This window comes from Rhinichthys klamathensis, unplaced genomic scaffold (genome assembly GCF_029890125.1).
Source record: "Rhinichthys klamathensis goyatoka isolate OS25496 unplaced genomic scaffold, OSU_Roscu_1.1 h1tg000048l_1, whole genome shotgun sequence".
NCBI lineage: Eukaryota > Metazoa > Chordata > Actinopteri > Cypriniformes > Leuciscidae > Rhinichthys > Rhinichthys klamathensis.
Window position 1 is genome coordinate 1,843,592 of NW_026606594.1, and position 27,813 is coordinate 1,871,404.

Sequence of the window (27,813 nt, forward strand, 5' to 3'; positions counted from 1 at the left end):
ACCATTACTGTCAGACTTCATTTCTCATAATTCCTTCAGTTTAATTACCGGGACAACTAATGCTGCAATACTAATGCTAATGCACAGCTTCTACATTAAATTACATTAAATTAAATGTTTAACAAAACAATTTAAATTATCTTTTCATTTCTTTTTTTATCACACACATGCAAAACAAGTGCTAGTATTGGCATTTTGTTTCTTCAAATGGTATTTACATATGCCTCATATGCCTTCATGGATGGAAGTATCAAGTGAGACTATCCCACATCTAATAAATATTATTATTAATAATAATAATTTGTTACATTTATATAGCGCTTTTGTCAGCACTCAAAGTGCTTTACATGGAAGTGGGAATCTCCTCAACCACCACCATTGTGCAGCATCCACCTGGATGATGCAACGGCAGCCATATTGCGCCAGAATGCCCACCACACACCAGCTTATTGGTGGAGAGGAGACAGTGATGAAGCCAATTAGTCTACGTATATGGGGATGATCAGTGATTAGAAGGCCATGAAGATGCCAATGGGCAAATTTGGCCAGGATCCCGGGTAACATCCCTACTCTTTTTTTTCGAAGGACATCCTGGGATTTTTTATGACCACAGAGAGTCAGAATCTCGGTTTAGCATCTCATCCAAAGGACGGTGTTTGTTTTTACAGGATAGTGTCCCCATCACTATACTGGGGCATTAGGAGCCACACAGACCACAGGGTGAGCACCCCCTGCTGGCCTCAATAACACCTAATCCAGCAGCAACCAGGTTTTCCCAGGAGGTGTCCCATCCAGGTACTGACCAGACTCAACCCTGCTTAACTTCAGTGGGCAACCAGTCTTGGGCTACAGGGTGATATGGCTGCTTCAGATGTAATTGCTAAGATAACAAAATTAATTAAGGCTGGAGGTGTGACACTACATAATGCTAATATGCTAACACACCTGTGCAGGAGTGCGTTTCCCAAAACCATTGTTTGCCACCTATGGTCGCAAGTTCCGTCGTTATCAACATAGTTCAACGAGTCTGTGTTTCCCGAAACCATCGTTCCAATGAACATTCGCAAACAGCATCGCAAAGTCGTGTGGTTGGAACGACAGCTTTCGACCTGTGGTTAGAAGCATAGTTTCTTGTTTGCAAGACATGTGGACTTAATATGTGGTCAGTATATCAGTTGCGAGATGTTGATGGTGCCGGCGTGTATGGCTTGCCGTCTGCAGCTTCCCTGGTTGTTTGTGATTGTTTTATGTTTCTCTCTGATCTTTCAACATGTCTCAACCTCATTGGTCTACGACAAGCAAACATTACTCACTATTCGAAACTTTGTTGAAAAACTGATCAAACAGGATCTAAGAGAATTAAATACCTTTGTTCCTCCATTTGAGTTTTCTATACCGGAGAGTTTACGCCGGATGTCTTACGTCGCTCCCGGGAGGAAACGGTGACGCGGAAAGCAAGGCGGTATTTCTACTAGATGGAAACTGTACCTGGCATCTTTGGCAGTGCCTCGTTCCTATTCGTTTGTCTGCCGATGTGAGCTGATTTCGGATCGTTCTTCCTCCTGGCACTGCTTGTAGCCGTGGTGCCACTGGATTCAGCCTGTTGTGCCTGCTCTCGACCCAACCTCGTCTCAGGTATTTTGGCCTCGTCTCCGTAGAGGTGGAGTAAATCCAATGAATCTTCGGCCGCTGTGTTTGCATCACAGTCGGCTTATGAATCGATCTCGGCGTATTATTTGACAAAGAACTCAAATTGGATAAGCAAATAAATAATGTTGTTAAATCCTGCTCTTTTAATCTGAGACTTCTAGCCAAGGTAAAGACCTTTCTTATTTTAATTACCTTGAGAAAGTTATTCATCTATAGATATACAATCTATATCTTTCATTGAGAGTGTTGAAGAGTGCACATGTGTGAACGTGCGCTAGTACGTAAGAACGAGCCTATGATTGAATCTGGAAATAAAGCTAAATAATTGAGAAAAATAAGATATAGTCCTCAGATGCCATGTCCGTAATTTATTGCAAAACATATAGCATTAATTTGATCTCAAACAGATTCATTAAAAGGAGTTATTACTCCACCCCCTGCGTGACATCGTTAACCAACGTGGTTGAACTACCAATTTGCGACAACACGATTTTGGGAAACAGTCATGACTAGCTAGTTAGTTTCTTCAACGATGCATTGTATGGTAGTGAAGCAGCGAGTTATGTCGATGTACAGGAAATGCACCCCAGAGCAATTGTAAATAATACCAACTTAATATAAAACCTTAATTATCTAATATGTAGGATTTAACCATTTTAAGAAATAGATGAGGACATAAAAAAGCTTAAGACACTGAGTAAGAGCGAGTGAAACAGCTGGCCATCTATAATCACAGTGAAGTTGAGCGTTGGGTTCAAGTCATCAGCACAGAGATGAACTTTTAAAGTCAAACGACTCTCAACAAGTCCTCTCAGCGTTCATCTCACAAAGTGTCATGACTTTAATGAGATTACTTTCAAGCATAATCTCAAAGTTATTATAGTTTGTAATGGAACAGCAGGACATTTTGCAGCTATCAGCATCGTATGAAGCGTTTTGTCATTCACATCACTCTCCTAAGTGTCGGCTGATGGGCGCCCGCTTCTTCATTTTCTTCAAAAGGATTTAAAGGTGAATTCATGTGAAGGGACCAAACCAGGACCCTCGTATCCTCTCAGTGAATGTGTTTGTGAGGCACTGACGAATTTAGCTATATTAACAGTCCGTGACAGCCCATCATCTAATGAATACTGATATGCGCTGTGTTCGTTAGCTATTCATGAAATCCAATTTGCTGCAATAATCTGGCAGTGCTAAGCGCCCACAAAGCACTTTGTCGAGCTCAGGACCCATGCCGGACCTGCCTACACTTCCTTTAATTATTTTCACCAGGGCAAAGGTACAGTAGCTTCCTGAAAGCGTCCTACAGAAAATGATTCATAATGTCGGAACATCAGCTCCCGTCATCAGCCTCTGCAGAGCCTCTTCTTCTGTATTCACATGGTAAACAAACTGTGAGTCATCGACAGATGGGATAAGTTGTCCGGTTTCACTTAACATTTTCTGTATAATATCCTTGACATGAAGATATATATTTTCATACTCACAATGGTCATAATCAATTGCTATAAGCAAGAGGGTCCTAGTTACACTAGAGAAGGGACGTTCACATGCTCGACTGATCTAGTCAAGCTGAAGTTTGCAGAATGCAAGAGAGCCTGACAGAGCACTTTGTTTCTGCCGCCACATGGGTCTCCACAACACACTGACTCAGTGCTGCTGCAGAAACACTGTAGCTCTCCAACGGTTACAACCAATTTCATACACAATTACTGATTGGCTCCAGTAAGTATGAAATGCTGCACCTCTTTAGGATACCGTGAATGGAAATGATTGGAAATATCTGTAGAGCCAATGACATTCTCTGATCCAAAACCTAGCATGGTGCGTCACTGTCTACTGCGGATACAGACAGCTGCATCAGGACTGAAATGAAACCTCAAAATACTGACTTTACACTGAAAGTGATAAACAAGTACTCTTCATATAGAGCACACGGGAAACTCAACTTGGTTGATTCCAGTAGAGTTTAACTCTAGTGCATCCGGTTCCGCTCGGCCCGCTCAGAGCGGGGCTCAAATCAGCAATTGCCAGTACAGGAGGTGGGCATGTTAACAAGGTTAGCAATGCTAAAGCCCACAGACTTGGCATCAGTCACTAGGTCAAGGGCGTGAGGTTTACTTGCATAGCTCTTATTATCCGTTACACTCACCCCCCTGAACCTCATTTGTATCCGGGTCACGCTACGCTAATGTGAATGGTTCTACTTGCACTGTTCCAAGAAATTCAACAAGGTTAGTTACCATCTGGAATTTGACACATGGGCCCGCTAACAAGGACGTTAAAGACAGCAGCCTCGAGCAAAACTCTTGAGAGCAGGGGAGTGAAGTTTACCTGTACAGCTCTTACTAGCTGGCCTCCATTAGACTCGCCCCTCTAAACCCCGGTCCCATCCGGGTCACGGCACCAATGCAACTGGTTCCACTTGGCCTGCTCCAAGTGGGGCTCGGACCGATGACTGCCGATTCATACAGGAAACTTCCATATCAATTCATACAGAAACCTGCCAGTTGTCCACTATGCTAAGCCATTTATAGCAGCATTTTTTTCAAAGAATAACCTACAAGCTTACAACCTACAAATAACATTACAAGCTTTCCTCATTAATGAGCCATGAGATCCAATTTTATGTTTTACTTGTATAAAATAGGAGGAGAAGCTTCCTCTGAAGAAATCAGACTTATAATTCTTTACAAGCATCTCTCTTGTATAGAGAGGTTAGATAACTGGGAATTTCCTTGTAATGTTCTTCCGTGTGCGGTGTAAAAGAACAGTGAATTTTAATCACCTTTCTATTCACTGAGAGTTTTTAATTAAAAGTCCTGAATGGGTTTTAGTTTTGCAAGACAAAGAAAACCTTAATCATTCCAAATATGTGCATAAGAACCCATTAAAGCCATCAAATCTGAATTAATCATTAGGTCCACCTAATTTCATTAGGTGGTCCCTAAACCCTAAAGCCCACCAACACAATTCACTTCCACTTAACTGATACTGTCAGACACAATGTATTCTACTCTGAGCCGTTAGATGCCCCACACAGTGATCCGTGTATGTGTACGATGTGTTTTGATGTATGATATTTTGTGTCACAGGCCATGCAACGGGAGGGAAAGGACATCAACATCACGCAGGTCATGGACCGCTGGACCCTGCAGATGGGCTACCCTGTCGTCACCATCAGCAAGAACGACAGTCTTGACAATAGTGTCACCATCTCCCAAGAGCACTTTGTCTATGACACGGACGCCAAGATCCAGAATCCTGAGCTGTTCAACAAAAGGTAGTGTGCTATATCTCAAATGTGCTATATGTCGAATGTGCTATATATCAAATGTGCCATATCTCAAATGTGCCAAATGTGGTTGTTGCATGAAAATGAAACACCATCAGTCTCATTTCTCATCAACTAACCTCTGATTCTCCATGAGCTCATAATTCAGTGCAGAAAATCCACCATAATACGCAGAGGCCTGTATGTTTGCTGAACACTGCAATGCTGAATAATGTAAAAAACCCACACAGTGATGCTCTGATAGTTTCCTGTGATCAGATCAAGCTCAGAGAGAAAAAGATCCTACAGTTGTTCTGCAGCTGAAGAGAAGAAACCATTTTGATTCAAAATAAGATTAAACTTTAAGATATTTTGGAAGAAATACAGAAGAATAGACCATATGTAGATTATAAGCAGAGCTAGACAGAAAAAGACTAGCCTAGCGCCCCACAAGAGCATGAAAACCCAGAGGATTTCCTCACTTATCCAAAGGATGTGAACAGTTTACTGCCTAGCACATCTTGTCTGCCTTTTATCACTCCTACTAAAAGAAAGAGCTTAATCCAGCCTACAATGGTTTGAAAGTTTTCACTGGCTATAGTCAACTAAGACCTGTTAACTATTTTAGACAGTTTTTTTTTTTCTTCTTCAGCAGGACAAGAAAGAGTAACACAACACAGTTTGTATGAATTAGATCTCACATCATGTTCATGCACACAATATCTAGCTGCTATTAACTGAGCATTTCATTTATTATTAGTGATTTACGCTAACCCGTCACCGCCACATGCTGTTTGGCACCCGTCTGCATTGTCACAGAAAACTGCATGTGTCACTGGCAGATAAATTAGTTTAATTCTTCGTTAAAATTGAGATGATTAATTCAATACCGCCACTGATCCGTTTTAGAAATCCTCCTTTTGTTTTGGATCAGACACTGTTAGAATAGACTCAAGAATTGAATTGTATTTCTGAACTGTCAGTTTGAGTCTGTGTGGTGAGGGTTGTTAATCAGTATTGCCATTTAGATAGTGATAATAACCTTTCTCAAGGTGAGAACAATATCAATGTCAAACACCTGCAATTTCAGGACATGAGAAAACATTTCTTAGCTTGTAATCTATTGGAAATATTATTGTGGTTGCTTTTTGACTAAAGGTGGTAAAAAGTTGAATCTATTAGTTAGAAATAGGAGAGATAGCAATAACTATAGTGAGATAAAAGCATAATTTCTGGAATCATAAAAGCATCAGATTTATCTTCATTCTGCACGGCTAGGCTAGCTCTCCATAAGCCATCTAATGTCATAAATATGAAACATACAGGTAGAAATGTTTTTGTCCGCCTCTTTCGTGAGTTCATTTGTTCAGAGCAGACAAAGCCACCTTGCTTTGAACGTCTCCTCCTACATGAACGTGTTTTCTGAGCGCTGCGGTCTTCTGCGGAGGCGTTCAGAAGCAGAGCTGCTCCAGGAATCAATAGCAAAGCTGTGTTGCGAGTAGGGGGCGTCTCTTTCCTGCTTTGCCCCTCAGGCGGGTGTTCAGCTGAGTACCAGACAACCTGCCAGAATGCAGGGGGATTTGGCACCTTTGTAAATGCAGTGTAACACCTCACTTGAGGCTTTAAGCCAGCCTAGCAAAATGTGCTGACAGAAACATTGGCTGCAACAAAAGGAAAACAGAGAAGGTCAGTCTGAATGTATTTCACACTCCTTCTGTGTGTTTCATGTCCACTGCCATCTCATTAAAGTTCATAGAGGGTCCAGAGTCTGTCTGGAGATGTCCAAACTCAACAGAAAAATGATATTTCTTCCACACCGTTGTACTTGAAACACATGCTGGCTTTTATGAGACACTTTGATATTCTTGAAGCAGCTTCATAATCCAGCTAGCAAAGAGCCACACTCTTCTTTCAAACGTGCATTAAAGGAATATTTTTGGGTTAAAAACAACAGCAGCTGTATTTACATCATATTTGGTCTGTTATTTATTACCCAGTAATTAATTAAACTCGTCCTTCAGTTTGTAAAAAGAATGAAAACGTGTTTATAGTAATGCATTTACATATGAATGCATTTACTGTGGAAGCCTAGCATGCTAGCATTATAAACATTTCTGCTTGTTTTTAAAAAGTTAGGGTTTTGTAAAGATCTTGCAATTTGTATTTAATGCTAAATATTTATTTGAAATTGTCACAGCTACAGCTAATCTGATTGTTTACATCAGCTTGTTAGCGTATTAGCAGTTAGCTTATAGGTCACAGATTTCTTCTCATTTATAAAACCTCAGTATTAAGTTAGTATAGATTGAATAAGTCATTAGAAAGTTGCCAAAAAGTTTGAATATTAGAGAGAAGTGAAGTTTATATCTGAAATGGTGACGCTGTCCTTCAACACACCTGGAATCTGAAATCATCAAAGGACCGTTTGGCACGTCCAAGATAGATCCTGTTGTTATTTTCACAAGTGTAAAAAGTCTGGAGCTGAAACGTTGCTTCATTAACACCTTTGCACTCGTATCTTACCTGACTTCTGTTTGGATTTTTCACAGCACAGGTTTTGTGCTGAGGTGATGTCATAGAGAATATAAACAACTTATTAGCGCTTGAAGGCACAAATTAATTTTCCCATTGCAGGCTTGACTGTGTTGGATACGTGCAGTTACTCCTGTGAATTATTTACAGTCCCGAGGTGGATCTGAGCCTTATAGAGTCTTATAGTGTGCAGGTATGTGTAGGTCTACGTGAGGTTGGTGTATAACTTTGTAAAACTTATTTCGTAAAACTTATTGCTCAAGTTATATACTTCAGTGATCCTTGAGGGGAAAATTTGCATTACTGCAATAATTCAATGCAGTATTGCAATCAAGCAACATCACTGGAATGTTTCTAGATAGTTAAAGGAGTAGTTCACTTTTTAAAAAACTTTTGCTGATAATTTACTCACCCCCATGTCATCCAAGATGTCCATGTCTTTTTTCTTCAGTCGAAAAGAAATTAAAGTTTTTGATGAAAACATTCCAGGATTTTTCTCCATATAATGGACTTCAATGGTAGCCAAACGGTTCAAGGTCTAAATGACCGTTTCAGTTCAGCTTCAAAGGGCTTTAAACGATACCAGACGATGAATAAGGGTCTTATCTAGAGAAACGATCTGTCATTTCAAAAATAAATAAAAAAGTTAAAGTTTTATAGGCACAAATGCTCGCCTTGCGAACTCTCCTGTTACTTGTTCATCAAAATGAACGAATCTTTTTTCGAGTCATTGACTCGTTCATCAAAATGAACGAATCTTTTTTCGAGTCATTGACTCGAAAAAAGATTCGTTCATTTTGATGAACGAGTTCGAACAGGGGAGTTCACAAGGCGAGCATTTGTGCCTATAAAACTTTAACTTTTTTATTTATTTTTGAAATGACCGATCGTTTCGCTAGATAAGACCCTTATTCATCGTCTGGTATCGTTTAAAGCCCTTTGAAGCTGAACGGTCATTTAGACCTTGAACCGTTTGGTGGCCAGCAAAGTGCATTATATGGAGAAAAATCCTGGAATGTTTTCATCAAAAACATTAATTTCTTTTCGACTGAAGAAAGAAAGACATGGACATGTTGGATGACATGGGGGTGAGTAAATTATCAGCAAAAGTTTTTTTAAAAGTGAACTAATCCTTTAACAGAGAAAAAACGTCTCAGGTTACTACTGTAACCATAGTTCCCTGAGAAAGGGAACGAGACGATGCGTCACTTGACGCTTTGGGAACGCCCCCAGCGTGAATGCGTCTGAGCACCAATGTCAACTAGTCCAATGGAAAGAATGAGCGTCACGGGCGGGTGACGTCATGACCAGGAAGGCATAAGAGCACATCCGGTGAAACGCGGCATTAGCTTCAAAAAGTCGAAGCAAGCCGATCACAGGGATGCAGGAAGTATGGCAGGGTGACGCATCGTCTCGTTCCCTTTCTCAGGGAACTATGGTTACAGTAGTAACCTGAGACGTTCCCTTTCGAGGGAACTCGCGATGCGTCACTTGACGCTTTGGGAACGAGAATACCCAAAACGCCAGAATTCCAAGTACCTGAGTGTCAGTCTGTTGGAACTAAGCACTAAGCACCTGAGAACCTGGGGCAGCATCCAGGTCCAAACTGTAAAACCTGACGAATGTGAGCGGTGAAGACCAGCCTGCCGCATCACAAACGTCTTGGAGAGAAACCCCAAATAACAAGGCTTTAGAGGCCGCCATACCCCTCGTTGAGCGAGCTCTGACCACCAAGGGACACGGATGGTCAGAGTACTCGTATGCAAGTGAAATAGCCTCGACTATCCACTTACTAACCGTCTGTTTAGAAGCAGGAAGACCCTTCTTAGGTGATCCAAAGCAAATAAATAGCTGGTCGGACTTCCTCATTGAAGATGTCCGATGAACATAAGTATCCAGTGCTCGCACTGGACACAAGAGGTTCAGCCTTTCCTGGTCCGCAGATGTAAAAGGAGGACAGAAACCTGCAGCACAATAGGCCTCGGAATAATGGTAGGCACCTTTGGAACATATCCATGTTTCGGGTAAGAATGCCTTGGCCATCCCCGGTGCACTCAAGGCAGGTGGGGACCGAAAGGGCCTGAAGGTCTGACTCTAATAGGAACGAAATAGCTAGCAGAAAATAGTCTTAAAAGAAAGGAACTTCTCTGAGACCAAATCTAAGGGCTCGAAGGGAGCCCCAGATAGGCCTTCTAGAACTATTGCAAGGTCCCAAGCCAGCACCCTAGTGCAAGTTGCAGGCCTCAGCCTCAAAGTGCCACGAAGGAAACGAGTGATCAGGGGGTCTCGACCCAAAAATGTACTACCCACCAGGGCGTGGAAAGCCGCAATGGCCGCCACGTATACCTTAAGCGTGGAAGGACATAGACCTGATACAAAGCGTTCTTGCAGAAACTCGAATACTGTGTTTACTGAACAGTTAACCGGATCCCACTGACGCTGGTAACCCCAAGAAGTGAAAAACTCTCGAAATAGTGAATATAGTTTCCTCGTAGCTGGAGCACTGGAGCTTAGAATGGTCTCAACAACCTCGGTTGAGAGACCACTCTCTATGAGTTGGGCCCCCTCAGAGGCCAAACCCACAGTTTCCAAATCCCCTGCCGGGGGTGCAATATTGCATCCCCTGCCTGAGACGGAAGGTCTCTCCTGATCGGGACCTCCAAGGGAGGTCCGTCGAGGAGAAAAATTAGGTCCGCAAACCAAATTCAGCTCGGCCAGGGTGGTGCTACTAAATAGGCTTATTCCATCCTGGCAGAATCACTCCAGAACTCCTGGGAGCAGAGCAACAGGGGGAAATGCGTACAGACGTAGCCTCAGCCACGTCTGCACCATAGCAACCAGCCCCGAGGGGACTGGTTGAGTGAGGGATAACCAGAGTGGACAGTGCGTTGTATGCTGAGACGAGAACAAATCCACTTCTGCCTGGCCATAAAACTCCCATATTTGCTCCACCGCCTCGGGGTGGAGTCCCCTGGCCTCAGCCCCTGCCTCGACAGGGTGTCTGCTCCAATATTCTGGCCCCCCTGGAATATACACTGCCCTCAGACAGCGTAATTTCCTGAGGGACCAAAATAATAGGCCACCAACGTGTTGTCTGTGGGTCAAGAACCAGAGTTTCCTCCATATAACCAAGGCGCGGGGATACTGCCGCGTGATCTTGATCGTACGGAGTGGGTTTCCCCTCAGGGAGAACCCTCTGGTCCTGAGCCACCACTGTAAAGGTCTCACGTACAGCAGGTCAAAGGGTATCACATTGAACGCTGCTGCCCTGAGGCCTAACAGTCACTGTTTCAGAACAACACATGATGGCCCCTCAGGTCTGGGAGGAGATGTCTCAACGCATTGAAGACGACCATCATCTCTAGGCAATTCATGTGCCAAGCGAGATGATAACTCCTCCCAAGCCCTGAGCTGAGCGGCCTTCCAATACCGCTCCCCAGCCGGTGAGGGAAGCATCTGTCGAGATAGCAACTCGATGGCAAAGAGCTCCCAACACCGAACCCTGGGTTAAGAACCAGTGTTTCCTCCATATAACCAAGGCACGAAGGCACGGCCGCGTGATCTTGATCATACGAAGTGGGTTTCCCCTCGGGGAGAACCCTCTGGTCCTGCGCCACCACTGCAAAGGTCTCATGTACAGCAGGCCAAAAGGTATCCCGTTGGACGCTACTGCCACAAGACCCAACAGTCTCTCGAACTGTTTTACAGTGCGTGACTGGCCTAGCCTCAGCTCTTTTGTGGCTGTTAGGATAGCAGCTACACGAACGGGCGACAGAGTGGCCCGCATCGTCACTGAATCCCATACCACACCAAGGAAAGTGGTTCTCTGTACTGGAGAAAGCACACTCTTCTTGGCATTGAGCCTCAACCCCAACATCTGCATATGAGCGAGAACGACACCTCGGTGCCGAACCGCTAACTGTTCTGATTCCGCTAGAATCAGCCAGTCATCTATGCAATTCAGAATGCGTATACACTGCAGCCTGGCGGGGCCAGAGCTGCGTCTATACACTTTGTGAATGTGCGGGGTGATAGAGCTAGACCGAAAGGAAGTGCCTGATACTGGTGTTCTTTGCCCCAAAGAAAACCTCAGGAACCTCCTGTGCTGAGGGAGGATGGAGATATGGAAGTATACGTCTTTTAGATCTATCGTGACAAACCAGTCCTCGGATCTGATTTGAGTCACGATCTGTTTGAGTGTCAGCATCTTGGACTTGAGTTCCAGCACCAAACACTCCAACAGACGAAGATCTAGTATGTGACGCTGCTCTCCATCCTTTTTTGGAACAATGAGATAATGACTGTAAAGACCCGACGCAATGTCGGGTGAGTACACCTGCTCTATAGCTTTCTTTGCTAACAGGGCCTTTACCCCTTGCTCCATTACCAGAGAGATTACCATTACCCATAGAGATATATTTGGCAGTAGCTTCCGCGCTGCCAGAAAATCTACCAAGGGAACCAGCCCCTCGAGGCTGGCCTCTGGTGTAATAAAGACAGCCAGTTCGGGGACCTGAAACATACTGGCAGGAACCACCCGAACTGACTGTTTTCGAACCCCCCTCAGAGGGCGCGAGTCCGACGCAATGTCGAGTTGACGCTGCGCCAGAAGCTTGCTGGAGAACGCTGCGCCCCGAAGCACCAAGGGTGGCGGGGTTGGCAGAACGGTCCCCTGAGGGCACAGAGATGGAAAGGGCACCGTATAATGAGGTGTACACCATTCCACCCCGGTTGGGGCTGCCCTCACCGGTCTGACGCCGGTGGCGCCAGACCTTTTCTTTTGAGCCGCAGCCTTCTCAGCATGAAGAACGGTCCTCGGATCCGGCTTCTGCTTTGAAGGCTTTGGCTGCTGTGTTGTGTATGAGAAACTAGCCGGCTGGAGCTGCTCACGCCCAGCAGCCCCAGTGGGTTGGACATAGCGAGGGAGAGATTATCTTGTATCTTTCTCCATGATTCCCATCAAATTGAGCCAGAGGTGTCTCTCAGTGACCACATTTCTTTGGCTGCCATCCCTGAGAGATAAATCTGAGGCCCGACGGAGTTCTCAAACCCCATCGGGCCAAACTCCCTCACTTCTGCCAAATACCACAGCAGGTCAGCCTGATATGCTTGCAGCACTGCTATAGTGTGCAAGCAGGCTCGTGCTAGACCCACTGCCATATATGCTTTTCCCACTAGATTAAAAAATAGTTTTCTTTAATGGTTTAGTGAGAGAAGCCGACGCCTTCAGGGACGATACTGAACCGGGAGACATAGCTCGCAAGTGTCTGTTCTACCCGGGGTATTGCCCCATAGCCATACTCTCTTAACCCCCAAATATCTGAATATACATGAATGTGGGGCTAAAAAATGAGTAAGGCTTTTTCCATGATCTAGACAGCTCGCTGTGCAGATCAGGAAAAATGGAAGGCCCCGTGATGGAGGTGGAAAAATAGAGGGAAGGAAACTCGTACAATTTATTTTAAGGACGAGTGCCCCCTTATTTCTGCTGGCCATTAAATATTTAATTTATCTACAGCCTTAGTAAACACCTCCACCAGCTTATTATTATATATATATATTTTTTATATACATTCTTTATATATATACACTTTATTTTATATATAATATATAAACTATCATATATATATATATATATATATAGGCTATATACACTCACCGGCCACTTTATTAGGTACCCCATGCTAGTAACGGGTTGGACCCCCTTTTGCCTTCAGAACTGCCTCAATTCTTCGTGGCATAGATTCAACAAGGTGCTGGAAGCATTCCTCAGGGAGTTTGGTCCATATTGACATGATGGCATCACACAGTTGCCGCAGATTTGTCGGCTGCACATCCATGATGCGAATCTCCCGTTCCACCACATCCCAAAGATGCTCTATTGGGTTGAGATCTGGTGACTGTGGAGGCCATTTTAGTACAGTGAACTCATTGTCATGTTCAAGAAACCAATTTGAAATGATTAGAGCTTTGTGACATGGTGGAAGTAGCCATCAGAGGATGGGTACATGGTGGCCATAAAGGGATGGACATGGTCAGAAACAATGCTCAGGTAGGCCGTGGCATTTAAACGATGCCCAATTGGCACTAAGGGGCCTAAAGTGTGCCAGGAAAACATCCCCCACACCATTACACCACCACCACCAGCCTGCACAGTGGTAACAAGGCATGATGGTTCCATGTTCTCATTCTGTTTACGCCAAATTCTGACTCTAACATCTGAATGTCTCAACAGAAATCGAGACTCATCAGACCAGGCAACATTTTTCCAGTCTTCAACTGTTCAATTTTGGTGAGCTCTTGCAAATTGTAGCCTCTTTTTCCTATTTGTAGTGGAGATGAGTGGTACCCGGTGGAGTCTTCTGCTGTTGTAGCCCATCCGCCTCAAGGTTGTGCGTGTTGTGGCTTCACAAATGCTTTGCTGCATACCTCGGTTGTAACGAGTGGTTATTTCAGTCACTGTTGCCCTTCTATCAGCTCGAACCAGTCTGGCCATTCTCCTCTGACCTCTGGCATCAACAAGGCATTTCCGCCCACAGAACTGCCGCTCACTGGATGTTTTTTCTTTTTCGGACCATTCTCTGTAAACCCTAGAGATGGTTGTGCGTGAAAATCCCAGTAGATTAGCAGTTTCTGAAATACTCAGACCAGCCCTTCTGGCACCAACAATCATGCCACGTTCAAAGTCACTCAAATCAACTTTCTTCCCCATACTGATGCTCGGTTTGAACTGCAGGAGATTGTCTTGACCATGTCTACATGCCTAAATGCACTGAGTTGCCGCCATGTGATTGGCTGCTTAGAAATTAAGTGTTAACGAGCAGTTGGACAGGTGTACCTAATAAAGTGGCCGGTGAGTGTATAATTCTCATAAGCTGGGGAAGAGATGGCAAATCCACTTCCCCCATGATTGTGTACACTTTCAATGCCCAGCACATCTACCTCCTCGGAGGTAGAGCACTGAAGCATTGATTTCTCTCCCCGGGCGGAAGAGACCGCAGCGCGGGCTTCCGAGACCGGAGAGAGAGCACTGGATCCCTCGTGGAAAGGGAGGAGATAAGATCCGCGGACCCGTCTCCAACCCCGTAACGAGATCCTATTCGCGATCCACAGGAATGCATTCTCCGCGCTGCCTCGGCAGACGCGTGTCCTGCACCCCGAGGATCGCGAGCCTGGCCACTTTCCTCGAAAAGTGACAGGCGGGAGTGGAGCATGCGAAGCGAAAGCTTCTCACAATGTTGCAATCAGCCCTCTCGGAGGCTGATACCGCATGCTCCACTCCCAAACAAACTACACAAAGCTCGTGTGTGTCCCCACCCGTTAAATAACGCGGGCAGGGAGAAGCACAGAATTTGTAAAGTTGTTTCGCCATAACTCTTCCCAATAATATCGAACAGACAACAATAAATAGACAGAGACAGAGTAACACAGATCGCTTGCTGAGACACAGAAGCTAATGCCGCGTTTCACCGGATGTGCTCTTATGCCTTCCTGGTCATGACGTCACCCGCCCGTGACGCTCATTCTTTCCATTGGACTAGTTGACATTGGTGCTCAGACGCATTCACGCTGGGGGCGTTCCCAAAGCGTCAAGTGACGCATCGCGAGTTCCCTCGAAAGGGAACACACATATACACATCTGAAATGAAGCTACTGGTCACATGAATAAAGTAAAAAAAAAAAAAGGATCTAGTTTTGACAAAAAAAAGTTTTCTGTGCTATATAATGACTTGAGAAAAAAAATGTGTTCTGCGCAAATGAAATTTTTTGTCATGACACAGACAGGCTGATATAGGCCTATCCTTCTGACATTGCACTTAATCTGCTTTCAATTACATCATCTCTATAGGACACACCTGATTGTTTCCTGCTGTTTCAGTACCCAATGAGCTCGCTGGTCAACATTGAAATACTTGGTTAGCGTCTGCTATAGCAGTTTCCAGCGTGCTTTCAGAAACCCTCCAACTTCCCCAGCTCCACCTCTATAGATCTGCTACTGTAATTCATGTATTCTATTGTACAGCAGCAGCATGTCGTGCAATATGTATTGGCAAAAGCAAGTCCTGTACTTGTTCTGCAGCAGAAGCAGCAATAACCAGCAGCAGCAGCAGCAGATCTAGTCTGCCAATGCATATTAATAATGTCATATCTCATCTTCTTCTGTCCAGTTCCTCACGGTCCCAGTGGTTTCAAACCGCTGCTCTGTAATTGATTGAAAGTCAAACACAAGTCTACAAAACATAAATGAACACAACAGCTCAAGCTCAACACAAACTCCAGCCTGTGTGGACATCCATGGAAGGTTTCAAATTAAGACACTTGTATTTTTTCTTCTCTTCAGTGCGGGATAAAAGTGTTTTTTAGGATTTACAGTATCACACATGTTGAGCCACAAAAAGCCCCCAGTGACTCATTATAGATTGAAAAAGCCAGCGGTCCCTGAAGAGAGCCTGATATATTATCACACCCGCACAGAGAGACAGTGAGACTGAGACCTCAAAACCCATGAGCAGAGAGAGGATAGTGTGTTAATCACAGTGAATTTTAAATGTAGACACATCCAGACCACATCTGTTACTCTTTTACAGTGGTGATATAGTGTTGAAGGCCCAGGCATTTCTCTGTCATTACTAAATATTATCAAGTATAAGTATTATTTATTTATTTGTGGATACTCATTTATTATTTATTTAGAATTGGTACCTTTTTTAATTCTGTTTCTGCCATCGTCAGGGTCTCCGTTTCACATGTGTGCATAACAACTCTTCCTGACCATGGTAAAATCACTGTAATGCACTGCCTCTCATGGTGCTTTCATTTATATAATATTATCCATTAAGAGCAAGTGAAAAATATCTATAACTCCAGATAACAAACACGGGTTTGTTCCATAAACATTAAATGATGCCCACATGTGTCATCTCTCACACACTTTACCCGTCTGCTGCAGAGACTGCACTCTTCATTCGTGCTTTAGCTAAAGCTCTGGGCCATAACACAAAGTTCCTGAGGGATGTAAATAACGATGATGATAACAGACGCTTCCATAAATGAACAAACATGAGCAACCAAATTACCAGCCTGTGGAGAACTTTAATTTTCTTTTGCTTTCTTCTCTTGTTCAATCCCACTGATGAACACAGTTTTATGTAAATGTAGCTGTGTGATTTCATTTGAACACACACACAGATGCTTCTATTATCTCTGGAATTCATAAGTATTGTTATCAGCGCTCATCTACCGCAGGATCTCTCTCTATAGTCTCCTTATAAACATATGCGTTTAAATACTGTTTCCCAGCAGGCTTCATATAGCCTCATCTTATGCATAATGTCTTCTCAACTGTGTTATAGTTATATCCTCTGCGATACAAACTTTCATCCCAGCATCTCCAGTGTCTGCTGTTTACAGCGGTTTCTGCTGCCTTTAAAAATCTTGCTGGCAACACTTTAATTAAACCTTTTTTAATAATGCATTTTAAAAGTAATTTAATGCATTGAATATGCCTTGTAATGCACCTTACAATGCATTGGACTTATTAATAATTTTAACCACAGTTATAATACATTGTAATAATTATGTTACGCCTAAAGAAAGTATAATGCATTAAAACACCAGACAAACAACCAATTTCAGGTGAACTAAGGAATCTGCAAATATTATAATGCATTTTAACTTTGGTTGCGGTTATTTATTAAAATACATAATGCATTACAGCATACATTATGAATTACTTTATAATGCATTTGTCACGAACTGCTCCGAGATACGAAGGTTGAGATCCAAATGCAGCTTTAATGAAGAGGCAATCCAGACACGTAATCCAAAATACAGGCAATAGGTCAAAACACAGGAAGGCAGTCCAAATAAACAAACAAACAAAACAGGCAGGGGTCAGAGGCAAAAGAGTAATCCACGGAACAGGCAAGAAATCCAAAAAACAAGAGACATGAAACCAAGGAAAATGCTCGGAAATGCAGTGCAACAACATACAAAACTTCGCCGTGAGTGAATGAGTGAACAAGGTTGAAATAGGCTGAGACTAACAGGGTAATGAGACACAGGTGAATGCAATCAGTGATGATGAGTCCGGGCAGTGAGTTATGGGAAATGTTGTTTGTGAGGGAGTGATAATAGTCTGTGTGGAGTGCCCTCTGGTGGCTCTCAAGGGCACTCCAGCTGGTGACCGTTACAGCATTATGCATAAAGGCTTTAAAGAGTTCCCATATTGTTTATAACAGAGATTTCGGTCTGTCTTTTCACAAAACCCTCATTGAGGCTTGTTCAGACATAATTAAGACACATTAAATAACATAAAACATCTTTCCTGAATGAATGAAGGTGAGTCACCAGCAGCCTGAAAAGGATTTGTGTCCGTTCCTGTCAGTTTTCCAACTAACACAAATCCTTAATGATCCAACCCTTTCCCCACATCCAAGACTGACATCATGAATAATCCAGACGGCTCTTCTCATATTTAATGACTAAATGTTGACATTTATGAGGAATATGTGGTGCGTGCCTGTGTAAAGTTCACTGCCACAGTGCTAGGCTGCTCTGACGGTTGCCAGGGTGTTGCTATGTGTTTGTCAGAGTGTTTTTTAGCATGTTGTCTCAAGATAAAAGACGGCTTATCATGATCTGTTGTTCTAGCCAATGAAAAGAGCTTTTCTTAAGAAGTTACTGTAGGGGCATAAGCTAAGCTAAGATAGCTAAGATGTTAACATGCTATCCAAAGGAAGGGATGTTGTATAAACTTTGATAAAATGATGTGTAATTTAAAAGACATTCATTAACACATTTTCATGATTAAACATGAAAACACCATTAAGCGATGTTCTGTCATTTCTTATCAAGTTATCAGGCACTGAATAAAGTATAATGGGGCTAAAGGCACACCTTAAGTAAAATTGCATTTTTAAATATGATGGCTTCATTATAAATATGGTAGACACCCAACTTTATAATGATATCGACCATTTGAATGTAACCGTGTCTTGTCAACAAATTAAAAAGCCAGCCAACTATTTATTATCATGTCAATTAATGTGCGTTTAGCCTCTACAGAAGGGACGTTTTTACCCTAAATACCATACTTACATATTCTTTAGTTATTAACAATCTGTTGATTTAACTATACTTTTAATTGAAGATCATTAACTAGACATTCAACTTCAAGTATACAGTATATGTGACCCTGGACCACAAAACCAGTCTTAAGTTGCACGGGTATATGTGGCAATTGCCAACAAAACACTGTATGGGTCAAAATTATCTTTTTTTTTTCTTTTCTTTTATTTATCGATGACATTTTTCTTTTATGCCAAAAATCATTAGGATATTAAGTAAAGATCGTGATCCATGAAGATATTTAGTAAATTTCCTACCTTAAATATATCAAAATTGTATTTTTGTAAGTGGATGCAGCTCAATCGCCAACAGAAATGGAAACCTTTAAAGGCGATTTTCTCAATATTTAGATTTTGTTGCACCCTCAGAATCCCGATTTCAAATAGTTGTATCTCGGCCAAATATTGCCCTATCCTTACAAACCACACATCAATGGAAAGCTTATTTATTAAACTTTCATGTGATGTATAAATCTCAATTTAAAAAAAATTGACACATAAGACTGCTTTTGTGGTCCATGGGCACATTTGGTCATTTTTCACACACTCCGGTGACATTTGAAAACACATTAAATAGCAATAGAACATTAAACCTATAACACAGAATTGACTGTTGTTGTCCGTGATCTTCCGAATTTCCCAGTGCACATGCAGTGAACCCATAAAAAAAGCTGAGGAAGGTAAAGCTAAAGTTCAAATATTTGTCTGGAGCGTGTTCAAATGATTCAGTCTTACATTAGATCTCATAATGTTACAGTATTTATTGCTTTGGGTCAGCTTAGCTGCACTCTTGTTGTCTGGGGTAATTTACGCTGGCAGACAGCAGAACTCGTCCACGTGTGTGTCAGACATTTTGACAGGCTGAAAGAGGGGCGGCCATCCACTGTGACAGCTGTCAGACAGAGTTTGACTGGAGAGGCTCTCATACCTAGAGATGTTCATACACACACAATAGCACATGAAAGCTTTAGAGCCACAGATGAATCGACATCAAAATGAGGTGGCGACACAGAACATGACAGCGATCGGGTGACGAGTGATACACAGCTGTGTGTGTGTGACAGAGAGAGAGATAGAGAGAGAAAGCAAAGCACTCTGGGAAAGAATGAAAGCTGATTTCTTTGAGCTTTGACACTGCTGGGTTTTCTTCGAGCTTCACAATCATCTGATACTCCTGATTTTGTCACTCTAGTGTTGAGACAGAGAGGATATTGCACGAATGTATCCCACAATCCCATTAAATCGTGGGCGTCCATATAGTGTCAGATTATGCGCGTCATACAGTTTGTATCTGCGGCCGGCAGTGACATTTAAACTCCTGGGATCAAACAGAAGCTTTTCATCTGTTATTTCTCTCTTTGTCTTATTTCAGCTTCCAGTGGCAGATACCGCTGACGTTCGCAGTGGGAAACTCCAGTCACATATCAACAGAGACCATCATGTGGGTCGCCAATAAAACAGGTACAATTATACGAAGTGCTTTTATTAGCTTATGGACAGACAGTCACATTATATTCTAATGAGGATTTTCTTTCATTGTGATGATGTCAGGACAGTTTAATATCACCCTGACATTTTTTACTTCCCATTTTTAGACCTGATTAAAAAAAAAAAGGTCTCATGTCCTTGACCCATGAAATCCAGCCAGTGACAGATACCAAATAAAAAAGTTTTTCTTAAATTGGATTTAAATATGACTAATTCAGCTCTGTATTTATGTAAATATGTTTTTACTAAACACTTCAATGCTATTCTTCTGTGATTCCCACACTGTTGCAGCACCCACACGTCCACCATCATTACATTCAATCCTATTCCATTACATTCCTCTCCTTTGGGAGAACGAGGCGGATTTTCTTTGGACGGAGCCGCAGCGAGTCAAATTCCAAGAGCCGGAATTGAATTTGCTCTGCGAGCGATCCATGTGGCTCAGAGCTGAAATTTCCCCTGATTATGAGACCATTTAACAGCCTCCATTTTCTGCTCTCCTTCCATGAAAAACGGCCCTCAGCAGGGCAACAATGCAGATGACACCGAGCCGGAGACAATGACTCTTGAAAGAAACACACACTGTAACATAGAGAGCCCTTTTATATGCATTAACTCACCGCATGACTCTTGAAATCTGTCCGCTGACGGTTGGATGCTTCCTGGATCACGATACACTGCAAATCCATTGAGTCCATGAGCGCTCGAAAGCACTTAACCAGTGCATTTGTTAGCCATTAAAAAGCACAAGGTCTGGCTGGAATATTACAGGTTGAGAACGTGGCAAACACAATAGATTACAGATGTTGTACATACAAAATGCTGAATGCATCGTCTCTTCGTGTATATTTCTGTGCAGGTCTGAGTTCATTTCAAAGATGATAAATGTGCTCACAATTTGATATCCATAAAAAGATTTGCAAGTTCACTGTCAGGTAGAATATATCAGTCCATATGAACTATAATGACTGGTTTATATTTCATTAGAAATGCAGTCAGTTTAATTGCTTTATATACATTTTGTTTGTTATGAACGTCCTGTAATCTGAATATATTCACATATGTCGGTGAGCGTCTAGGCATCATTTAGCGCCGCATGTTTCTGCTTATAAGCATGTGAGTTGAGCTACAGTGACTGTCAGAAGTGTCATTCAAACTTTTTTTACTGCTGTATTTATAGAGAGGCACAGAGTGGGTCACATGGGCGGCGAGACGTGGTTGCTGGGCAACATCAATCAAACGGGATACTTCCGAGTGAACTACGACCTCCACAACTGGAGACTTCTCATTCAACAGCTGATGAGCAACCCAAAGGTATTCCTTTCTTCCACAACTGTCAGTGTTTCTGACTCCTCCCGTTTTATCCAAAGTGTTTCTTCCCCCCTTCTGTTTCCTCATTCTCCTCATCACTTCCTGCTGTATTGTAAATGTCTGTGCTGTTCTCTCCTGCGGCAGATCATCTCGGTGGGGAACAGGGCCGGTCTGATCGATGACGTCTTCAACCTGGCGAGGTGGGTTCAGTTTGTTACATGCAGAATCATTCAGAGAGTCTGAGACCTGCACTAGAGATCCATCTAACAGCCTTCACACCCCTGCAGAAACCCCTAGACTATTCAGGCTTATTGTGTCCTGCTTTTTATTCTCTCAGTAACTGTCACATTATTTCAGGAGGTCGTTCACCTACCGGTGAGAGAGCACAAAGTGACAGTGGTGAGGAAAACTCTTGGATTATTAAGACCTATTGAGTCCAAGTCAGGCTTTCAGCACAAAAAAAAAAAAAATCAACAAGATTTTAAATTAAAACAAAACATTTCTTTGACCTTTGGTATGGTGAAATTAAGTGTGATTAAATAAATTCATAATTAAATGCACCAATTTATTTTGTTTAATTTGTTTATCCATGAAAACACAATAATCATTTTTAAAACATATTATATCCATTTTTACCAAACTAGATCTGCATTTAAATAATTTACTTTGTATTTTGTATGTTTTTAATTATAATAGGCTTCATTTTTAAATGACACTCTGATGAATCATGAATTGAAACCTGATTTCCCTAAAGAGCTCTTGATACTGGAGGATTTTTCACACGTCAATCAAAAGAAAGGTGCTTGCAATGGCTGAAAGTTTCAGAAGGTTACATCATGATTAACAGGTCTGTATGGAAGTGAAAGTGTTGCAAAACTGTTTCAACTGTAATTTCGCATCCATAACATACTCCAAGCTGATTACAGTAGCATCACTAGACATATTCTATATGATCTGCTGATGCCAGAAGAATCACATTTTACATGATCAAATCTTATCACATTCACCAGCTGTAGAAATGCATAGAATGCAAAATCTCTATAAGATATTCATCTTTAGGGCATGCATTACGTTTTGCAGTTCAACCAACTCAATCAGAAACGATTAGCCAGACATTTATGAAAATGTTCCTATTATTATGAAAAAGCTCTTTGAGGGTAATTGATGTTCTGAAAATAACGATTCATCCACTTGCTGTCATTCAAAAATGAAGCATATTATTATTAAATATGACATTTGCAAATACTTGATTTCTTTGTCTTTTAGAGAAAGACAGAAATTTGGCAGCAAGCATTTGGAAAGACCTACATTTCAAAGTTAACACCCATTTTCTTCAGGTCAGCCTGAAAGGATCTTGATAAAGCCGTCCATCACAATAGACAGAAGAGTCAGATCCAGTGAACTACAGCTGGACCTTCATTACTGACAGATGCTGCTCTTGTTTTGTACTGTACTCTTGATCTTCTTTTCTCCTTTAGCCCGAAGGCCTTAGTGAAGAAAAAGCCTTTAGCTCATCAAGATGAGAGACCTGCGGTGAGACCACTGAGCCGTTACTGCGATAGCGGATAATAAGAAAGTGAGGGAAAACCTCTGTTTCCACTGCGGTCTCATTGTGTCGATCCTTCAGAGCTTCATCATTAGCTGGAAACTCACATGTGAGAGGAGGAAAGACAGAACGGTAGAGGTAGAGAAGAGACTTTATTGTGCCACAGGCTGCAAGCTGCCATTAGTCCTTTCAGCAACGACTGCTCTCCCTAAGGTCCTCTCTGTTTGATTCAAAGACTCGCTCATTCTCCTTAATGAAGGACATATTCAGTCACTGGCAGCTACTCTTGATGCTACAAACCAACTGATTCATTTCTCAAGCCAAATCCCTGTTTGAGTTTCACTGGTGGACTTTTAGACATTGAATTTAGGTGCTGCTTTTTTAAAATTCATTCACTTTGGACAGTCATTTTTATTCTTCCACCAAACTAAATGAGGAAGCTGCCAGATGCTCTGCTAGCATTAGCAACGCTGTTCTTCAAACTGAAACCGCAGGCTCGTGTGCCGGCGCTGTGCGGCTCATGTTGAGATAGACGGGGCTTTAACAGGCATGTGGAGAGTTGTGCTTTTGACCAAAGATGTTTCCTAACCACGAGAGTTCAGTCGACTGACGACAAACCCACAGGGACACTTGTGTTTATTGCCGGCATATTGAGCCGAGAAAGGAAACTTGTTCCTCCTGTGTTGTAGTACGTCATGTTCATTTAGCCTGTTTATTCGCCTCGGCCTTGTTTACTGAAGAGCTTGATAATTGAAAGTTAACAGGACTGAAGGCAAACCATTTTGTTCCTGATTTCAGTCTTTACATGATTTGTTGTCTCTGCTTTAGTTTGCAGCTACTCTTAATAAAATGAGCAGATGTTAACAGCATGTCTTATTCAACCTCAGGCTCAGATCTGTGGAGGTGGTTATTGGCTCTTACGTTCTCAAGAAGCGAAAATACCAACCTGCATATTAAAAACAGCATCATCGTTAATCACAGTGTGTAAAATGTCTCATTTCTCTGTAAATTACTGGGATGATAAAGAGTGTTCATATGATTGAGGAAACTGAATGCCTCGAGGGATGTTACCTAATTAAATGCCCCTGGTGCTCATGGGAGTCATTCACACAGATCAATACTGACTCACAAAGACTTTATTGTGATTATGAATTGCTGGATCAATTGAGAAGAAGAAAGCTAGTGTTAGTGAAGCCTAGTTGGAGACTGAAGATCATATTTAATGTGCATAATAATGTGAACAACCCACTATGACACAAACTATAACTAAAATACTACAAAATAAAAGCACAAGGAACACAAATAAGCAATGCATGACACTAATATTATGTGCTTAAGAATCATGAAAACAGTGTCAGAATGCAAAAATAGTCATTTTCATGTAGATTTTTAAGCAATTAACAGTTACTGTCAACAGTCATTTTGATCACCAGCATATGTGAACTTCCATAAAAACGCTGATCTGTTCCTAACCCGACATTAGCATCAGCAGGTTGTTGCCATAAAGACAGAAGGTTGTTTTGTTTGCGACGCTCGTGAAACATCACAACACCTGTCGACAATTCTGTCATACAACACATATCACACAACTGCCAGAAAGAATTAAACAACAGTGCCAGGAGAATATTTTGGTTACTTTTCCATATTATTTTCCTTTGCACAATATTTTCTCTCAGTGATGGAGCTTCTTAATAGGCCTGCTCGAAATGCTCTGCTCAAGCGTCATCTAAATCAGCTACAATTACAGGCCAATTTAAAAGGCAATTATTTATTGACTGTGATGTTACTCTTTATATTCTCATTAATTAAAAAACTTTTTGGAATTTTAGAGACTCTTTCAATTCTCGAATGGTCGCTGACGATCATGTTGCCAGACATCACCAGCTCTCATTGAAAATGAAGGATGGCAGGCAATTTTAAAGAGCAGCGTACTCTTATTTTTACCTTGCTGTTCTTCTGGAGTGCTATTATCAATGATAAATGGCCTTCGTGCAATGTAACACGTTTCTCTGAGGCGTTGTGTGTGTGTATTGGCACATTCCTGAAGCATGAGAGTGATCAGCTCTTTCATTACTGTGCTCACTAACAGCAGGGAACTTCAATGCCTCATGACACTTTTATGGTAATGTTGTGTTCATATTTAATGAACATTTTCCCTCCGACCTTCGATCAGAAAGCTGAATAATTCAAAGATACAAGGAAGAAAGGAAAGTTTTATGAAACGGAAAAACTGAATGTCCTCCGGTCCAGTGGAAGCGTCTCTAAATATAAATGATAGCCATTATGAATTATTTTATCTCTAAAGAATTACCATTTTAAGACAAAAATATGAAGAAACACTTTAACTTTAATAGTCTTACTACTTTGAATGAACATTAAAATATGAGAATATAACATATATGTCATAATATAACATAACAAATTGTTTGTATATTTATAATAATCAACTATTACAGACTGTGTGTTCCTTTAGTCTATTAATTACCGGTGTTTAACTCTCTAGAGGTCAATGGGACCAAACAAGATGTGATTTGTGTCGTCCACTGGCCATCATTCACTTCACCTTTAATGTGACTTGACCGGTGAACACTTTGCAATAATTTATGTGCTACAGTGTCTCTAAGCGCATTTGCTTAATGAGAAACAAAACATAATTAATGCACATGCAATGTTATTAAGCTCTTGACTGCATCCTTCATGTCTTGTGTGCACATCAATCCTGACAATTTAAATTGAATATTTCCATGTAATCAGTCTGAAAGAATAACAGACAGCCGATGAGTGTTTCAAGTGCCTTGGCATCATTATAGACTGATTAATCGTTTGTTTTAATACAATTATTGCTCATTAGACCACAGTTTAATGCTTTATTCTGTTTGGTTGACACAGTGGTTTTGATTCATTTTCTATAACTGCACAAATGTGAAGTAGTTCCAGGTCTGTTGAGCTGGTTTCTAAGCAATATACACAATCCATGCTGTACAGAAGTCATTTACTCATGCTTTAGACACAGCATTTAGAAAATGTTTGGAGATAAATAGCATTATTGACTCCAGAGTGTTGAATTATTGAAAATGAATACACGCCCGAGGTGTAAAAGCCACTGCAATCCTTAAGCCAGTTGCATTAACTTTAAATAATTCAACAGTGTATAGAGTCAATTGCGCCCTGACTCCAATAAAAAGACTAACAGAAATGTGAGAGTCAGTCAAATAAAGCATTTCTGAGCTCTTATTTTTGGAATATTTTGGTCATGTTTAAATAAATTGAGCAACAATGTTTCAATACTTTTCCATAACCATGTATTAAATGAACATTTGACTTCATATTGAAACTTTAAGGATCACTAATCCCTGAACTTCAAATATTAAAGGCAGATATTAAATAAAAATCAAATAAAAACTTCTCTTATATATTAACAGGCTGTTCGAAATAAGAACAGTTCCTGATCAGACACAAATAAATTCACCTTTGCCTGATACTATAAACACATTTACTGATTTTTTCACGGAGATGTTGAAATAGTTTCTAATTCTTCACATCCTCAATTGTCTCCTGCTTATGTTATTGCAAATCAGTTTGTCTGGAAATCTTAAAAACCTACTTGGTTAACAGTGGGTGTCTGTGAGTAACTGTGATTAATGTTCCACTTAAATCTGTGTTGGGTGAATCTGTCCTCTGGAATTTAATGAGTCCGTTTACAAGTCTGATCACTTCCTTTTTCGCCTGACCTCCGATTCAGAGCGCTTATGCTCTGCATAAAATAATGAGAAACTGAAAAAGACAACCCAGGCTCATTGGAAAAGGTGATTCTACCAATTTTTCTTCTTTTTTTTGACAGTCTTGCAAAACTTAAAAAAATAGTACATATACAATTCACTGTAGAAAGGAAAAGGCAGATTTTCGATTAATAATGACTTGCACAATACTATGTTAGGACCTCAAAACGCTTTTACCATAGAGCATGATGTGTAAACTAATAGATTTTGAACCAGCATCAAGCACAAACCCTCATTTGGCGTTAAAAAAACTACTGTCAGGATTTACTAAAGTCACGCAGTGAAAAATTTGCACTGAAAAGGCGTGGACAGGGTTATTTTTGCGGCTGATCTTATTGCATATTCATTTGGAGTTTCCCTATCAGACACAAAATTTATGGGAGGAGAGTATTTAAATGAATCATGTAAGGTGATTTACTGAGATTTGCGCTAGTCAATTTACTGGTATTTGTGCCATTATTTACTGCCCAAAAAAGCATGTCTTAAACCAGACGCTAATTTGCGCTGCTCTTGGTAGATTGCGTTGGTCATTATGGAAATGATCTGGCTGTTAATTTGCATGTCGTCAGTAGATCATGCGTAGAACTCGCTTTTTTGGAATTATGCTCTCACGCTAATTTCCCCTGTTTAGTAAATCTGGCCCTTCATTTCCAAACTGCCGAGATACGTAATAAAATGCTGCCAGATTCAACTTCCGTATGTTTTTGATCAAGCTAAATGTAGCGCCACTCACTTGACATACGCAACTGATTTCAAATGCTCTTTTCATGTGGCATGCAAATTAGCACTACTCATCTGAAGTGCACTCAGATACGACTGACAATTGATTCCAATTGAGTTTGCCATTAGCTGTTTTGCTGTTGCTAAGCTAACAGCAAAACACTCAAATAAACATAAAACTACATATCACACACAAAGTATGCATTATTATGAACCTAAAAAAGATGCTAGCGACAATGCTGGCCTGTTCCAAACATTGTTATGTGGTTGCTTGTGTGTTCTAGGCAGTAAGTTAATATAAGAGTGACGCTTGCTAGCAAACGTTCTTTAGATTCATGGAAAGTCTCGTCTTTCTTGTGTTTTTGGTCTGAGGATATTGGCCAC

The 27,813-nt window shown here is 41.5% G+C and overlaps 1 protein-coding gene across 1 annotated transcript in view; it reads left to right on the forward strand.

Annotated features, from left to right (window-relative positions):
- Positions 1-27,813, forward strand: part of LOC130082679 (thyrotropin-releasing hormone-degrading ectoenzyme-like) — a 135,334-nt gene that overhangs the window by 87,232 nt on the left and 20,289 nt on the right. The window contains exons 9-12 of the mRNA XM_056247513.1: positions 4,746-4,933; positions 19,958-20,046; positions 21,254-21,387; positions 21,529-21,584. Coding sequence (XP_056103488.1) covers positions 4,746-4,933; positions 19,958-20,046; positions 21,254-21,387; positions 21,529-21,584 — 467 coding nt within the window. The remainder of the gene's footprint in view (positions 1-4,745; positions 4,934-19,957; positions 20,047-21,253; positions 21,388-21,528; positions 21,585-27,813) is intronic.